General features: G+C 40.7%; 1 protein-coding gene across 1 annotated transcript in view; it reads left to right on the top strand.

The window, feature by feature from the left end:
- The first annotated feature begins 3,931 nt into the window (after positions 1–3,931).
- Positions 3,932–19,031, top strand: part of b4galnt4a (beta-1,4-N-acetyl-galactosaminyl transferase 4a) — a 125,682-nt gene continuing 110,582 nt past the window's right edge. The window contains exon 1 of the mRNA XM_063877244.1: positions 3,932–4,073. Within this exon, the coding sequence (XP_063733314.1) occupies positions 3,932–4,073 (142 nt within the window). The remainder of the gene's footprint in view (positions 4,074–19,031) is intronic.

Genomic DNA, 19,031 nt, shown 5'->3' with positions numbered 1-19,031 from the left:
GCAGTTTCCTTCTGTGCATTGGATGCTTGTCTGCCCTTAGATTAAAACTTTTTTTTTTACAGAGAAGCAGACAGAATATCGGGTGCACTCACTAAGTAAACAACAAACTTGTTTTTGTCTTCAGTCTAAGAAGTCATAAGATCAAACATAAAAAAAGAATCAGGCCATCAAATGAAGATGTCCTGCAACCATAAAAGAGAAGGCAAAAAAACATCACATTAAACTATTTGGTGACTTTCAAACCCGGCTTGAGTGATGAAATACCTTCAGTGTTCCCTGCAACAGCCCCTGCAAGGTGAAGGCCATGACGTTTTTGTTTCTGCGTAAAATGATGTTTGGCTGAGGTCGTTTACTAAGCACTCATTTCAATACGGCCCAGATGAATACCTAAGCATTTCATTTACGCTCAGTGTTTGCTCTGAAGATTACATTATTAATCCACAGAGACAGAGGATTATGGTTTGTGGTCTGACTGATGCGGAAGGCACAGCTGGGACAAACTAAATTGAGGTCATATTCTTGTAAGTCCAGGTTTCCTGCCCTTTGATCCTTCATCTTGATTCACAATGGCATCAATCGCTTATCATAGCTTCGGCGGGATGATTGGACTTCTATTAAACTGGGGATAAACCACATGTTTGATCCATGTCAGCCTATAGCAAATGATACTCTACATTCACACATCATGTTTGTTTTTTAATCTGTTCTTGTATTTTTATATCAAAGCCTACACACACGACTCAACCCCACAGGTATATTAACCCAATCTGCCTCACTCAGGACTGCGTGGGTGTGTGTAGACAGAACATACTTCCAATCTTTCCCGATCTATTGTTAAATCTGAATTCTCCTGTCACGGAAGGGGACAATATATACCTTTGTGTTATTCTCAATGTACGAATCTCCATACCAAACAATAACTATACAGCATATACTATACTAATTGTAACCATTTTATACAAACAGATGATACAACACTTACTGTCAAACATTATTCATACTGTGACTTAAACTTAGAGACGCAATAGTTTTTCAAAATGTAGTTGTCATCACCACCCATAATTGATTCAGATGTGTCTTTTGTACAGCTTTGAGCTGCTGTATTATTTCTTGTTTGCACTTTATTGTGTGTAGTACTTCCAAAATGTGGGTTTTCTATTTTTTGTGTTTTTTTATTTATTATGCATGCCTACTATTATTATTATTATTTTATTACTATAATAAATGCCTTTTCACTAGTCAAGTGTGAGCACATTTCAAACTCAGAACCTGCTTATCCTTAGTTTATTACTTGGCAAACAACCCATCAACCTGAGCAGGGTTCTTATTAGAAACCTTTGCAAATAAATTTGAATGGTAATAATTTCGTCCCCTCCAAAGGACAGTTTAATTTGGACCTGGAAAAGCACACATAGAATTGATAACGTTAACAATGGCTCTGTATCAGTGTCTGGGTACTGGTGGAAAGCTATCATTAAAGATGACTTCCACCTGTTTTCCTGCTGTGACAAGTACAAGTTTTTAAAAGGCCAATTGGATCAATTTGTAAGTAAAAAGTGAATTAATATCACTGGACTACATAATATTGTAATTGAAAAGTAGTCAGAGCAATGTGAAGTTGTTGTATAACATGTCATTTCTCTACTTGAGAATTTGGTGTCTTTAAAATGAAAACAGAATCAACTTTGCTTTTTGTTATGAAGACTAAAGACTCTGTTACCTTCATCTAATCATTGCTCTTTTATCATTGACCAGACGATGGCAGCCAAGTGCGCATCCTAAGTGCGTCTGCATGGTGTCATCACTAACACATGCAGGCTACATTATGTGCAATTGCTTTGTAACGAGCTGTTTAAGCCATTATAAGGAATTTCATTCAAGCCAAATAGAAATGATACATTTAAAGAATAACTTTAACTCTTCTTTAAATATCAGACTAAATAAAATGAAACAATGAAAAAAAAAAACTGGCAATCTGTTCTGTTTAGCAAAAAGCATCTATTTTATTTAATTTTTGAAACATATTAAAATATCAACATGATCACTATCAGCTAAGAATCCAACGATTATGTAAGAGGTCTACGAGGAATGATTGTTTTAATACCCATTATATTATTAAGTAGGCCTAAGTGTTTAGATGGGTGCCTGAACACTGACACAAAGCAAGTATTTATCCTTATCCTATTACTGTAGTGTCATTGTATTTATATTACCCGAAACACGAATAATCATTGTTTATCAAATTAGTATACTTAAATGATGGCGAAAATGGCACAATGGGAGAGCTTGACAGTTTCAGGCTTCAGCTATTGGATAATGGATCACACCAGTACTACCAAGCAACGGTGAGGGCAAGCGTTGTCATCCCGCCTTCTCTGTTCCTTTTCCAGCGCTTTAATTGGACGCTGGATTTGTCATTCTTCATCCGCCCAGGTTAGGTTGCTCCGCACCGTTAAGATGCTCAATTGATGGGCGTACTGAGCTGTGCAGTGAAAGCAGATACCCTTACGCGTTTCTTTGTAGCAAAACAAAACCATGTTCTGTCCTGGTTACATCACTGCTTGTTGCTGGTTTCTCCGCGAGTCTCTTCCTGAAGCTCAACTGTTTTATCCCCCTGCGCGCGGTAACAAGCGGGTTGGACGATGCTATTGCGGCGTTTTAAAGGGAAAAAGGCTCATGACAGAATAACAACACTTGGCAGTGCATCGCCGCTAGCGACACATATCAGTGTTCATTAGTTTAATCCGGTGGCGTTTATTTACTTGGGTTCTTTCGTGCACGCACGGTGGACTCGGACAAAGCAGCTACTTCGGGAGGTTTTGGGGAAAAGCACCTGCCGTGAGATACTGGAGCACATGGGCATCTGCTCCCTGGATCGTAAATCGGGCAATCACATCTGAGCATTTCCGTCAAAAAACTCGCCTGCTTCGCCACCATGGAGGATTCACAGATTTTAATCTACGTCGGTTTATTATTTACTCGTTGCGGGGATTCAAACCAGCCAGAGTGTGAGGATGACAGCTGATCGCCCCTCCTCTCCCGGGATTTAAATAAAAACGCGCTCTATCTGAATCCACTGCCCCCGATCGGAAGCCACAGTCTCAGTTTCAGCTGTGTTTAACAATAGATGGAGCGCAGAGGGCTGAGATATGTGTTTGCTGATTGACACCTTTCCCTTATCAGGTTACCTTCACATCGATCATTCCGTAAGAGGTTACACCGGCATTAGCGTCACGTTTCAGTGAAGGCCTTTTTAACTGTATTTAGTGGAAAAATAACCCGTAAATCCTTCTGCGAGGAAGTGTATCAGCTCTGTGGAGATGCTCTATCCGATGAGCTCTCCACATGGAAACTAAATTCCTCTTCTTGCTCTTTGCTACTTCGCGCTAAACCCATGGCCGGGGATGATCCCTGAGTAGCCGATAACATAATCAGCGTCGCGGTGTCAGCAAAGGCTTGAGCTTCAGGGGATTTGTGTAGATTATTACCGGACTGCTATTTTGTTCCCTCGGCCACACTCAACTGAATTTAGCTGCCTTTGATCTGCAGCCTTTTCCCTGCTGCCCCAGCCGCCTGGAAACTCCAGCAGGGAAGCCTGCTTACAAACCACGCTATTCATAGGGAAAGGGGGGAAACCGGGTTGCATTCATAAGCAATGACTGCCACAGAGGTGTTTGGACCCAGATCTGAGGATACGACAAATTTGGCGCTGATGTCACCCAGTGGATCCTGGGGAATGAGACGCGCTTCAAGGCTGTAGTTAACACTCTCTGTTTACTCGCAGCGTGCCTGCTGGGATGCCGTCGCTGTGACCGGGAGAGGTAGACGGTCAGTAGAGCCTCGGCCACCAAGAAACAAAAACACAGTGCACCGACTTTCCAGAACGTTTTGACTATCTACCGGGCCGCTACCGGAGGATGTTTGAGCCAGGATGCTGCGCTTCCCCGTGAAGAAGATCCGGAAGCAGTTCAAACTCCTGCTGCTGCTGGTCCTGCTCACCTCCGCCGTGTGGTTCACCTACCTGCACATCAACCAGGGCAAGACCATCAAACTCCACTTCAACTATGGAAAAGGTAGGTTTACTTAAAAAACAAACATTATCTATTCATTTTATGTTATACAATTTCAGGCTCTGTAAAACGCCTTTGGTTCTATAGCTACCTGGATGGATATAAACTAACAGCCTTTGAAGATATTTAAAAGAACATTTATTAGCCCCTTTATGAACAAGTCTAATGTAGTGATGCCGCAGGAGGTCATACCAGGAACTAGTCTGTGTAACACCACTATAAAGTCAACACTGAAATGAGTGAACTCCTGCAGGATATTAAAGTTTCATCCTTTTAGATAATCATGATTTACAGCACAATTCCAACTCCACTACTACTAATATATACAGCCCCGGAAAACATTAAGAGACCACTCCACATTTTTCTTAAATCTTTATCTCTACATGTATGGCAGCTATTCCAGTGTCTGTTGAATTCAAACACAGAGAAAAATTGGCAGTAGTTTATAGAATACAATAAAAAAAAGTCAAACACATATCTATAAATAATATAACAAAAAAAATGATAATGCTGGAGTGGGCTCTTAATTTTTTCCGCGGTTGTATAAAATGACCACACAATTAAAATTAATATATCAAAATCAACAGTGTGAGATGCCAAATCTCATGAGGTAAATATAAACAATTCAGTTTTTTCTTAGGTGCATGGATGTATGACAAGTACGTCCCTGAAACTACCCTACTGACTCTCACATGCTGATTGTTCTCCCCTGGGTAATGTGAGGAGAAGGACTAGATACGCTCAGAAGAAGTACAGAGAGTCAGCGTGTCTCATAAATTAACAATAGTTTCCTTCTCCATCCAGGCTGAAAAGAGCACCGCGGTGTCGGGCCAGGTCGAAAGCCAAACCCCGCCTTCAACATTAATAATCAAAGGGCTGTTCATAAAGGTGGCTTCAGAGGTCACAGGCATGCCAGTCAGACTTGGGAAAATATCCGGGGTTGGGCAGTACAGGGGAGGCAGATTTCCACCTGCTGCTGAAATGCTTCTTTTTGCCAATGCATGGTTGTGTTCAGTCACTGTGCAGAGCATGGATGATGCAGAGAACCAGACAGGAATAGCTACTATAAATGAAAAGAATACTGTTAGAAGAACCTACTACAGATTCAACATGGGATGTTGGTGTAGTCTTTCCCCTGCAGCGGTCTGTGTAAAGTGCTACCTAATGATTAGGATGTCCTTGAAGAGTGAACACCGCACATTCAAACACGCACTTAACGCACTGACACACGTTGTACTGACACACAGGGATCATTTCATTGTCTCCGATCTCAGCCTTGGGGTTTTTCCCAGCAACAGGCTAGATTTAGTTTTTAGTTTTTATGATGAGAGTCCCAAACCATTCTGTTGGCTGAAGAATGCAACTCTGTCCTGCTGCATTTAGTAGTTCAGAGTTCATCAGAATTAAGTAAAAAAAATGTAAACCAGTACGGTATTACTGCAAATTAACATTAATATTCATGAGGTGTATCTAATTGTCCCCTTGAGCCACCATATTATACAGGTGTTATAAATCACAAGTAGACTTTGAAGTTGATGTAATGAATGGTCCCTCTCAGTCCTCCTAAATAAGCAGATATCCAGATATCTTGGAATTATGCTATCTTTAGCCTTTGTCTTTTTGCTTCCATTTCGATATTGCTACTGGTTTTGCGGCTACTTGCCTACGAGCATAACAACTTCTTTCTTCCCTGAAATAGGAACCTTTGGACAATTATATTTCGGTCTCACTGTGTTCCTCATTTTGAAGTTTCCACTAAAAGTCTGCCGAAGTTGTGACCAGTCTGCTGTGGCCGTCTGGCGAGGAAGGAAGCTGTTATGCTGTACTTTGCTGGTCTGTGTTTCTAATTGACTGTCTTCCATTTAGCAGGCATCTGAGCAGGTCAACTCACTTAACCTCTTATGAATAACATGTCCCCCACTCGCACCAAGGCTTTCTAAGTGAGATGTAGCCATTACTGAAAATGGGGCTCTATGAAGTGTGTAAATATTCATATCAGGCTGGCGGTATTCTCTTAACACAAAAACCTTCATTGATTCTTAGCACTGAGGTGGGGCAGGTAGGAATAATGTAATTTCATTTTTGGCCTGAGTCCTCTCTTATTTGAATATGAAATGACAATTTGTCAAATTTCCACTCTGCTTGTCTCTATATTGGAGAAAATTAGATTTATGTCAGCCAAATCATCTCCTTGAGCGGGCACACGTATCAGGCATATTTCTGCTAGTACTTCATTCTCAAACTAATGTCTTATTGGCACATGACCAACAGACTTATGAGAAATGTAAACACCTTGGCATAAAGTGCCCCATCGAGGCTGCGTCTAACTAATTGTGAATAATGATTTGAAAAGTGCGTTGTAGAAAGTTTACAGCAGATGATTATATACACTGTCTGTCAAATGTTTGAAACTTCTAAGTTTATGCAACATGTGTTGTCTGCTCATGTGTTGGTTGACTGGGTCAACATAATGAGAGGAGGCCTGAGACCTTGAGAAGAGGCCTTCTCCATGATACCCTGCAGAGTCTTATTGGCAAACAGTTTTTGTTATACATTCAACATTCTCACAAAACTCATTGTATGTATCTTTTAAGAATCTAACAAACGCACTGAATATATTTTCTACTTCGTAAAACATTCGCAATGGCTTTTGTGGAAGCTTTCAAACTTGCTTTGTTTACATACGTTGACTGCCTTTGTCTGTGCCTCTTATAGGGGCATTGCTACCTTTTTTGGCTCAATACATGCACCAGCTGTAACTTCACTCTAAGAATATCTATGAATCTCTTTGTCTGTGTGTGTGACCTGTTAGAGACACAAAAAAGACACACATATATGGCATTACAGTCATGGAATGGTGATAGAAAGTCCCTGGATGAACTCTTTTGACTGGCTGACAAGGATCCGGGTTCAGCAGTGACATGAAAGCAGGTTTTAATTGCCTTGACCAAGCTTTGAATATAAATGTTTGTTTTTGCCTCGCTAGTAAACTTTACATTCTAGGTTTTCCAATTTTTTTTTGCCATTTTAAATGAGCAATGACATTGCTAACCCTACCTTTGTAGAGTCTGGAAACTGTGTGATTAACACCGGTCTACATACTTATTTGAATAGGTTGACGGACACATCATTATTCAGAAGTCATATGTGGTCATTAATATAACACTGTGGTTGGTTGGCAAAGAAATCAATTACACAGAAATGTCAACAAGGTCATTTTGATTAAGAATTGCCATCACTCAGAGCACTAAGCCAGCCGCAGATGTATTGAAATGGTCCATCATTTTCTGTAACTAAATTATTCACTACAGGATGGAGCTGTGTGATAGACCGGTGATTGAATGGTGATAGGCCGTGTACTCACCGTTTTTGTGATTTTGAAAAAAAATATGTTTTATAGAAAGTAGAAGGAGAGAAAGAGGGATCCAATATCAGGGAGATAATGACACACGTGAACAGAAGCTCAAGATGTGAGGAATTGTATTTATTTGTTACTTTTAGAACTTTACATTTTTTTTCCTACTTTACGAAACCTCTCCGCTACAAAAGACAACTGTATAAGCAACGTATAAACAACAAAACCATCTTGATTTACTTTGTGTAAGAAGCTATCCCATGTAATATGCCTGTCTTGTTTATGAATAGGCCATTCAAATATAACAGCACGATATGCAACACCAATGGGACCTTTGTGAATGTGTGGGGCATTCATTTATCTTAACTTAAAAGCTAAGGTAGCTGTTTGAACTAGGGGAAGCCAAAAAGGTATAATTAAATATTTTTCAGATTGCACACTGGCCAGACTAGCCTTATTTAATCAGAATTTCAATGAGGAAGTGTGTTGGCAGGCAGTGCTGCGGTGCATATTAGATGAGTGCCACATTTGTGCGGCCACCCAGTTGTACAACAGCCCCCCTGTTTTCCAGCATCAACAGGTCCACTGAGTAGGAGGAGAAGGCTGCTGCATACAGGCCTCTATTGATTAACTATGATTACACGTGTGGAAGAACACACATATGCATACACTCAACCACCCTTGCACAAACACAAATATGTTGCTTATATATTGGTAAAATGGCACATAATCCGCGAATACATTTTAATTCATCAGCGCTCTAAAAGGATAAGGCGGAAGTTGGAAGGGGAAGTCTCAGGGGCCGTGGCAGATTGGCTGCTTGGATGCCCATGGAGACAACATATGGGAGAGGAACGTGCTGTGCTGGTGGAATGGTTCGGAGACTTTTTTTTTCATGGTCTATGAATTTTAAGTTTTGAGGGAGCTTGAATGTGCTGAATATCTAGCGAGGTTCTTAAAAATAAAGCCCACACAACTTGTTGATTTAGGGTCATTTTACTAGTATCTTTTGGTAGTGAAATTCACTCCAACCACACACTTGGATATTGTTGCAGTTCAGTAAAAACTTGGATTTGGCTTGTTGTTTAATCTCAGCAGCAACACCCTCAGGCTGGCTTGCTGTCATGGTAACCATGCCCTCCGATGTCACTTTCCCTAATTTTAGCTCTTGTGGTTCTCACCGTTGGTCAGCTTTACCTCGGCCAGACCCACTCTGCCATCTTAGTGTGTGTTTGTGTAAGCATTTTACTACGGCAGCTTTTCATTTGATTATTTACTCATGCAACAATACATATCCTTAATTACCTTTTCATATTTTTGAATAATGCAGCTGCTTGGTGCGCACTTCCACCTTTTTGAAGAAATGGAACATTTGTTAATGGAAGAAGGAAGAACAGAGCCACATCATATAAAGAATCTGCATGCTTAGCAAAACGCAGGTGTGCTTCTGACAGTTGAATTAAGCAGCTTTTACAAAAACAATGAGCCCAGCGTGGGTGTAAGTCTACATCAACAAAGTGGTTTGGTTATGTAAAATTGGGGACACGTGTGAACCCAGCTGGGAGTTACGGCTTTAAAGATTGCTTCCATTTAGGGATACTTGGCCCTTTTATATTAGTGTGGATGGAAGAGCCCTTTAATCAGATGAAAATGCAGAGACATTCTGAAAAAGGTGAATTACGATATTGTAGGTCTACTAATGTGGTGATTTATATTCTTTAGAGCCATACTGTTAAGCTGGCTAAACATAATTATTTCTGATACTGTGGAAGCACATATTTCGATCTTCAGATGGAAGTTATTGCTGCGAAAACCTGGATATTTTTAGTGCCATGATTAAACAATTGAAATCTGGAATCTTATAGTAGTCTGCGTGTATGGCTTCACTATCCTTGAGAAATGGTGAATAAACAATAATACCAATATGGGATACTTTATTATATATATGAAACAGTCATTTAATTTGAACGGCTTTATCCTTGGCTTTTTATTTTATTAAAGGGGTTGTGTCATAAAAGCATGTGGCAGTCAGTTCATTGTTAGTTTGTGTCTGTGGAGCTGGGATGGGTCTGTCAGAAGCTCAACCACGAATCGGCCCCACAGCTTATCTGACCAACCCAGTAAATCTCTTTCTCTGGGTGATTCTACTGCGAGGATGAATGGTGTCCCCATAACAACTCATGCTGCATCCTCAATGTGCCTGGGAAATGTCTGCCGGAGGTGGAGACAACAGAGGTATTAGGAGGGGGAAATAATACCTTGTGCTATTTTCAAGCACATATGCGTGTCTTTATTCTTGCCCGTACGAGTTGTCACATTTTTGCATTTGCCTATTCCAATTTTTACGGGCATGTCTGATTTAGTCCCAATCAATTACACACTTGTCCTCCCTTTCCCTTGTAATTTCAGAATTTTCTATTTGTATTTTTTGCTAATGCTCAAGCAGATGCTGAGTGCTTCTGGTCATCATTTATGGCTGCTCTAAAATTATTCATACTCAAGATGTGTTACATTCACTTACCCACCGTTGACTTCACAACCCTCAAGTGTTAATTGTAATATGTGGAGTAGCACGTAAGGTTAACAAATGTGGATTTAGGACTGGCAGATGAAAGTAGGCTCGGTTGGAAGGTGAGCCAAACTGTTGGATAAATGCTGAAAGTCCAGAGTGTTTTAACCCCGAGGTTAATGAAATTTGTGTTGGCCTGCCTAACAAGCCACCATCAAGGTACCAGCTCTGCCCCATGCAGATGAGATTTCTGGCCTGCTGCCATTGCTTTGCTGCAGGAGATTTTTCTGTGTGTGAATAAGCAAGTGTAAAAAATATATTTAGTGTAACAGAGAGAAATATGAATGTGTAATGTCAGTTGTTTTTTTTCGAGCAAGTTATTGCATGCGTCTGTGAGTTCCACCTCCCCGATCTCGCTGCCGTCTGCACTTTAGCCCCAGTGTTTAGCCAAGCAGAAGAGGAAGCTGCTGAATGATGGCACTGTCTGCCCGCTGGCATCCTCTCTGTGAATGGAGATTGGGATGAGGAAAGGGACAGAAGAAGGACACCCTTCTCATGCAACAGGTGGGACGTGCAGCAGGATGTGGCTGAAATTAGCCCGTCACTGCATACATTCGGTGTAATCTGTAGCTACCTGGAACCATGTTTCCTTGGTGTACCTGTTCCCATCAGATGAGCTTTACTGTGGAAAGCTATTCAGGTGCATCCACCTTTATCCAGCGAGGGTGTCTACTACCTCGCTGGAACAATGCCATCAATATTTGATTAAGACCAATTGTCCTCAGTAGAGAGATACAAACCCACACAAGTTGGACAATTTACCAGGACACTACTGGAAGACGCGGAGGAGGGGGAGTAAATAAGAAAGAGTGACTTGGTGGAGAGTTTTGAGAAATGAGAAACCATGAAAGAGCAAGAGAGAAAAAGACGGAGCGCCACAGAGAAATATGTCACGTGGGAGTATCGACTGTAGACGATCATGATCCTTGTCCATGATGGGATTTGTCAGTTTCCCCATGCTCTTGGGCTCGGTTCCGCTCTTTACTCCCCACCTCTGCAGAAGGATTTTATTTCATAGGGTTTCTATGCAGCACTTGGCTGTATCAGCACTGGTGTTGCCTTACTGTAAGTGATCCAGACCTTACAGGATTTCAATCAATCATCAAAGAGTGTGTGTCTGCGCATTCCCTGCTGCTCAGAATGAGCTTTCTGTAGTGGTGGTTTAATGGAAAAGGTCACCTCTCCTCGAGGCTGTGCTGGCTCTGAACAAAGACGGAGAAAGGAATCATAGGAGAGGGACAGATAAACCTCAGAGAGAGAAGCAACAGGGATGTTGGCTGCATCGTAAGCAGCTTTGTAGATTTTTTTTCTGCAGCTCTATTGAAAAGTCATAAAAATGGAAACACTTGAAATAAGAGAGTAAATTAACCGTAGCATGCAGGTCCCTATGTGCATCTCTCTTCGTAGTTTTCCCTCGTATACACTTTCACCCCTTGTTTTCTTCTGAAGGCACTATCATGCACACTTTGACTTTTCAAGCTCGCTTATGAATATTTACACATTTGTGGCACAGATCTGGAGGAGGGATAGGAATTCATCTCCATTTATAAATGCTAGCTAGATAAAGTTGAACAGTGAGTGGGAATGTTTTCTTCTCTTGAAGTTCTATTACTATCATGTCTGGAGGACATATAGATAAAACTGCAACCTGCGCTTTATACGTGACTATATATACGAAAGGATACAAATAGCAAGTATGTGATAGTGAGGGTGATAAGACTCCCCGCAGCTCCACAGCCGGTCTGACGGCTCTCCCCCGCTGACAGAACCGTGAAACTCTAGTAGCGTTTTTGCATTCTGCTTAGTTGACCTGAATGATATATATTTCTATATATATTTCAAAGCCCATATTATATTCTATCTCCTCTTGTTCCACCTTACCAATAACCCAAGTTAACCTTTAAATCTGTCTCTCGCCATCTCCATCTTAATTTTCTTCATGAAGCGTAGTAGTATGGAGAGAAGCGACAGAATGCCTGCACTTTGTCTTCCTTTAGTTTTGCGTTTCAATGGCCTGCTCGCCGGGTTGATTACAATGTGAGCTGCTTTGTGAAGGAGGGCATCATAGCAAATAAGGTTCCCTTTTTTCTATTGTGGCCAGTCATGAGTGACGATATTTAAAGAAATGTTTCCAGTTTACTCTGGAGCTGTGTTTGTGTTTGAACAACTGTGCACACTTGCTTTGAGAGTTGCCCTGACAGCATGCTCTGCATTTCAACGTCACTTCATTAATTAAATAATGAACTTTAATTAAGGACCCTGGTTAAGTATTCACCTCATATTCAATTCTAGTTTGTCCCTCTTATAGTCTCAATAACACTGATACATCTGTTCTAGGTAAATGTTCGATGCTTGTTTTTTTCAGCTTGTTTTTTACTCACAAGGTTATATTTACAAGAGCTTAGTTTGTGTTTGATGCAATTTATGTGGGGAGAAGTTGGAGGCAAAAAGAAAGCTGTCACAGAAGATTCAGTTAGACCTTTTCAACCAGTGGCTGATGTTAAAATACATTTTGCAAAAATGATTGCCCATTGATTTTTTTGTGGCAAGTACTTTGGAACTTTCTTAAAACACCACAACACTTTAAATCTATTTCCCTTCTGTTTAAGGTTACGTTATTGTTTTATAGTTTAACAGCCATTGGTTTTTTTTAACAGCTGCATCACCATGTAATCTGTGTTTATTCTGTGACAATAATAAAAGCAGTATAGAAGTAGGAATGGACGCTTATGGTGCAGGGTAATAGAGATTTAAATGACTAAAACTACTGCATACTTTTGGAATTTTGTTGGGCTCTGGGGGTACCAACTCAGGGGGTACTTTTATAATTATACTAAACTTGCACCCAATCCCTTCAATGCACCTCAAGGAACAACGAAAGAGGAGGCTTCTGGAGCACAGAAGCAAGGAAAAACATTAGCATAATGAAAAGCTCTTTAACTTCCCGCCCTATAAGACTTTTTCCTCCTTGACAGGACGTCCTGGAAAGGCCACTTCTCTCACCTTCAAGTTCAACCTCTACCAATTACCTGGCTGGCTTTGGGCCAGCTCATATCTTTTCCATTAAATCACCAATGAGAAAATCACTTATCAGTTTTAAATCTCAGCACTACATCTCTTTGCCTCTGTTGGCTTTGACTCAAGTACAGTATATAAGGCAGTATTCCCAATTTTATGATAATGGCTGCTGCCAAGGGCACCGTTGTTCTCTCTCCTGGACAAAAGTGAAGCTGATCTCAAGTTATTTAACTGAGTAGGTGCCAACTTTTCCACTACTTGTTTTCGCCTTGTTTGTCCTAATCATTTAATGCAAAACTTCCTCTGTACACCATCACTTCTTTCAATAGGTCCTTTTTATAAAACGATTTCTATAACATTTTCGGTACTTTTCTCATTTTCTGTCCTACCAATTTAGCAACGCATGTACATTTCAGCTCATAAAATGCATATGGTTTGAAATTGACTTCTATCTTTACAAGTAGCAACTTGATTAGGATTAGCCAACCAAACTACTTGGTTAGGTTTTGGATATGATTGGGGTTTGGGGTAAAATAATAAGAGTAGTGGGATTCACAATACAGAGAATTACTTTTCGTAGGTATGGACACAAACAGTATACAAGAACCGCATGCTTAGACTTTTTATGTCACTCGTTGACCAGTGCTCTGCACAGCACAAGGCTTTCTCTGATTCAGCAGTACTGTTGTTTTGCAGAAAGTCTGGCTGGCTTATTGGCTTGTTGGTAGACTGCATTATTATTCAGTCTGAAGGTCTTTCGAAACTCCTGCCTTCATTTAACAGGGGACAGGGAAGGACAATAAGTTGTGATGCGAATGGTTTGAAAATAGTATATATTATCCAAGCAAAGCAGGGCAAGAAAATGTATGCGCGCTACCTGTAGTTATTGTTGATGTCTTTAGTTTTAGATTCACATCTCGGAGCACAGCGCTACATGGCTTAATTTACATGATGGCACAGAGAGGACATTCTGAAAAGCTTGTCTGACAGAGAGTGCATTGTACGCATAATGGCATCACATTTTCCTCCACCTCCTCCTCCACCCTCTTATCTTCCATTTCTCTCCTGCTTGGTTGCTCTTCCTTGTTTTTTTTAATAACTTGTCTCTCAGCCTCCTTTTCACTACATAAAATGACACATCTTTTCCACCCTGTGTTTTTTTTCTACATCTATAAATGAGATGTGGGACAAATGCAAGCTTTTCATCTGGCTGCATTTGACTTGGAGATTCACCTTCCTCAGCAAAGCAAGACGATTCAAGTCTATTATCTCTGTCAAACATGCTGCCGCTACCTGCCCTGCTGGTGGAACTGATGGAGCGGTTTTTACATCACTGGGATTGAAAGGAGGACTGGCAATGAGCCGTCGGGCATAATTGTTCTAGCATTTTTTTCTGACCATTTGATTGTGTTTCAAAGCATACAAAACAGAGAGAAAACAGCAAGGACTTGTATATGTATTGAGCGCTGGAGGATAGAGGAGTTTTTTTAAAAAAATGTGCTGCATTTAAAGTAGGTTTAGCGAGGGGTACGATAGAACTGTGAATATACTATGTATCCACATACTTGTACCTCACATAGGGAGGAACTGAGAGATTTGGATCCCAGCGTATTCCAGCTTTATGTCTGTGTTTTTGTTAGTTGGATGAGTTGGCCAATACTCATACTGACCCAGAGTTCCAGTTGTGTTGTCATGAATGAAAAATAATGCAGTTGGCTAGTGCAATAAAAAGGTTTGTCCTTTGGTTCTTATCTCATCAAAAAGCATGCATCAAATGTACATTAAACAACAATAATATTTCGGGAAAAAAAACACATTGTATGATGTAAAAATTACAATTAAAACGGCAGCAAACAGATCAACAGAATAAAGACCATTGAATACTGACATAAATACAAATAAATCAAAAGCAGTTATATTTAAATATTTGTGCCAAGTCATGCTGAAGCAAAGTTCAGCTAACGGTGGTCTACTAACATGTTATGTAAGATGCACTATTGTCTTCTGACACAGATTAGGAAGACGTTAAGACGTTTCCATATTTGCATATGTACTGTAGACAATCCTACATGCAAACATGTCAATTAACATGCATGTCTCCTGTTACAGTATAGTATATTACAGGCTTTCCTTTTCACAAGTTTTCACTTTCCTAACATCTTTTTCTACTTTTCAGCAAACATAGCTAATTTCTTTGTTCTCCATCAGAACACACCGTGGACTGCAGTATTCAATGTTAGCCGTAACTCAGTTATTTTTTTAGATGAACCACTTTTGCGATAACCGGTCGCCACTGCTGCTTTCTCAAAACGTGTCTTTCACTTTTTTTTATTTGATAGAATCACTAAGACGACAAAGCGTGCTGTGTACCTCACTTATTTTTCATGATTTAAAGTGCCAAATTAATTAGCCACTACATATCTCTTAATTCTACTTGCCAGGTAAGTGTTAAATGTTCCATCAGATTCTCACAAATGCACCAAACGGCTTTTTTTCTTTGTTAAAAGTACTGCTGACTGTGTGCTGTGGGTTCAAAGAGCAACAATAAAGTCAGTGTCAGTGACAGCTGCGATAAAAGTGTCTTTTTCAAAACTGATTTACCAGCAAACCATGGAGATTCTATCAAATTCTGCTGTTTTGCAGCTTCATATACCTGTATTTGTGCGTGTGTGCACATGAGGATAAATGAAGGAGGTCAAAAATATTATTTTTTGTTTGGAAGAGTGTTTTCTACCCAGCAACTTTAAAAGCTGAAGTTAGTGATGGAGAAAGTGATAGTGTGGTTCTGCAAACAAGGTTGTTGCGGCCTGATAACACAGTAGACCTTATTTGCACCTCCCTATCTTACTCTCATTTTTGCTTAGAATTGTGGACAAGCTGATTATTTTGCCAATTCCTACTAATCTGCTTCAGCCAATACATTTGTAGGACAACATGCACACTCTTATACGCACACGAACAGGATGTGGAGACAAAGGGAACTTAATTGTTTTTTTTGTTTGAGTGCCCTTTATGCTAGCTGGTGCTTCGAATAGAAAAATCATCCAATCAACAAGAGGTCCTCGCCGTTAAGCCTTAGTTCTGCCTGTTCAAATGGAATTGTCAGAGGCTGAAGTGGATTCTGCTTATTACTCCGATCCGATTTAGATATACATTCACTGTGCAGGTGAAAGCCTCATCTAAGTTAAGTTAATGGAACTTCAAATAGCAGTGTTTATCAGAGGTGTGTTTACCTGGATGCATAGTGCAGTATAGACTTTCAATGCTGCCTTGAAGTGTCTTTGCCTTTCTGTTTGGATGCAATCATACTGTAGAAAGCATCTTGATTCTAGTGTAGTGTAAAGCAAGGATCGTTGTATTATGTGCGATTTACTATTCTTCTGTGAGGAACAAGGGCAAGGAGAACTCTTTTCTTTTTGGCATGCGTCATGGTGTAAGGGGGATTTGACACATTTTTGATTGAAGGCAAAATGCATGATGATTGCAACATGTTGTGGGATGCAATGGGATGAGAGGTCAATTCCTTTGTGAAACAAATACTGGGTTAAGATTAACTTTCTCCCGTTGGTATGGTAAGATAGGATTTGTTTTTTCTTGACAAAATAATATTCCTAAACATATTAACGATCTGTGCAATCCAGACACGATGACAACATTAAATGGAGATTTATCATTATCTTCAAAGTGAGAAAAAGTATTCTTATGAATTCACCCCTTTTTGGTTTTCAGTAAGGGGATTGTATTTTAAAACTGTCTTAAGATCCTTAGATTAATCATCCCTACAAAGGAGGCTGACAAAATCTTTGACATGTATGTCATAACAGATCATCCTAGAGGTTAATGTATCCCAGTAGTCCTGTTCAGTTTTGTTTGCATACAGTACATTATTATGAGACCTTGGCTGTGACATTACATTTGTGGGATAAACAACAATAACATAAAACCCCACCGATCCAATGTAGTGCCAAGACGGAGTATCAGTTTATTAGTCGGACAATGCTGCTTCCACGAGGGACCAACAGGCCAGCTGAAATTTATCCACCATCAACCCTCTTGAGTATGGTCACAACTTGTATCATAAATAAACCGAAGAGTTGTGATGTCACCCAGGAGGAATTGTTTGTTAAATATTTGGGGGTTTGTGTAGGTTACACTCCTTCAGTATGGGCTCTTTCTTCACTGCAAAGACTAATCTATACACACTATTTGGCAACATGCCACTTCCTTCTAATTAGTGCTTTATATTAAAACAATCAACATTAGTTAAGTAGGTTGAGGGTGCCAAGAATTGGAAATGATGATTGATATATTTAATGGTATACCAATGGAACACAGAGTTTTTTTCTTGAGCTAGTGAGCTTAACAACACAGTCTGTGCGTCTATTCGTGGTTACCAAAATGTGTGTTGCCCACTCAGCTGATTTAATGTGCGGTTTGGCCTTTCTGCAGGTGGTGTCCTTCCATCATTTCAATGTGCCAAGACAAGCTCTTGCTCTCCCTGTCACTCTTACCCCCGCCCCCATTACCCCCGCCCCTACCTATCCATGCCTGTGCTACATTGAGAATACTGCCTGTGTGTGATGTATCTAGAATGTAGCACCTGTGCCCTGCTGCAGGCTGCCTTCCCCCTGGGTTGGATGTTATCCCTGCTGGTACTCTCTCACACACACACACACACACACACACACACACACACACACACACACACACACACACACACACACACACACACACACACACACACACACACACACACACACACACACACACACACACACACACACACACACACACACACACACACATGCCCTCCATTCCCCTCATTCAAGCACTCTTTGCTCATTGATATGCTACAAGGGAATCCTATTTTGCTGGCTAGATTCTATTCCTTCCGGGGTTGTGGGAGTCTGCACCTGTGGGGTTCATGAACACACACACACACACACACACACACACACACACACACACACACACACACACACACACACACACACACACACACACACACACACACACACACACACATACATTCTTGGGCTGAGTTTTGCTTGCATGCCTCCTATTTAAGCCGTGGGGAACCTGACTCTGGAAGCATTTAGATTTGCCCCCTGGATTCCAGCTGCGAGGCAAATAGGTGGAGGAACCGTGCAGGAGACATGACAAATTGAGGCAAGAGAATATCATCAGACACCAGCTGCCATGAGAAATTCATTTTCAAAAGGGCTTAATGTGGACTGTGCATATTTAAAAAACCTACGAACCTGTTAAGCCACATCGCACAGAGGGTTTATTGCCTTTCAAAGAGAATACAATTGTTTCTCTGCCACGGAGGGGCCTTTATTTCACTGTTAATGTTGTCAGACACAAGTAAGGGGATGTGCAAAACATCAGTGCGGAAAACTGAAACCTGCTGAACACACAAGATGTGCTGGATACAGTGTGCAGAAATGAACTAAAGTGTCATATAGATGCAGTGTGTGTGCTCAAACCATTATATAAAGGACAGTGAAACTACCTGAAGCGCAGCCTATATCCGTTTTCCATCACAGCATTTTGCTGTCAGCAGGTTGACTCACAGCTACATGTGAGTCAGCTGAGTTTGACACCACATCCCAATGGACATAAACTCGAACACATACTCGGAATTGCATGTATACACACATAAAACTACTCTCATACCCAGCAGTAGCAGCCCCTGCTCCCACTCAGAAGATGAATGAAGTGGACATTAGTTTAAAAGTCAAGCTAAAAATGGTTATCATTACTCCACTCCCTGTCCACCATCCCACGACTATGTGGTTTGTTTGTACGTACTTGACTGAGCATCTCTGGGACTCAGGCATCACAACCTCATCCTGTTAGCTTAGAGTAGTCTGCAGCCCTCAGCAACTTTAGCGCTTGATTCAGGTCAGAGCAGAACACAACCTCTCCCCACTGAGATTTAAAGGTTCCACCCATAATTCAAAATGTAAAACAAGGGTTAGCTCAATCTGCCACTAAGAAATCACTCAAATCTTCC

This window comes from Eleginops maclovinus, chromosome 2, assembly GCF_036324505.1.
Source record: "Eleginops maclovinus isolate JMC-PN-2008 ecotype Puerto Natales chromosome 2, JC_Emac_rtc_rv5, whole genome shotgun sequence".
NCBI lineage: Eukaryota > Metazoa > Chordata > Actinopteri > Perciformes > Eleginopidae > Eleginops > Eleginops maclovinus.
The sequence above is the reverse complement of the archived record's forward strand: the minus strand, read 5'-3'. Positions and strand labels throughout refer to the sequence as shown.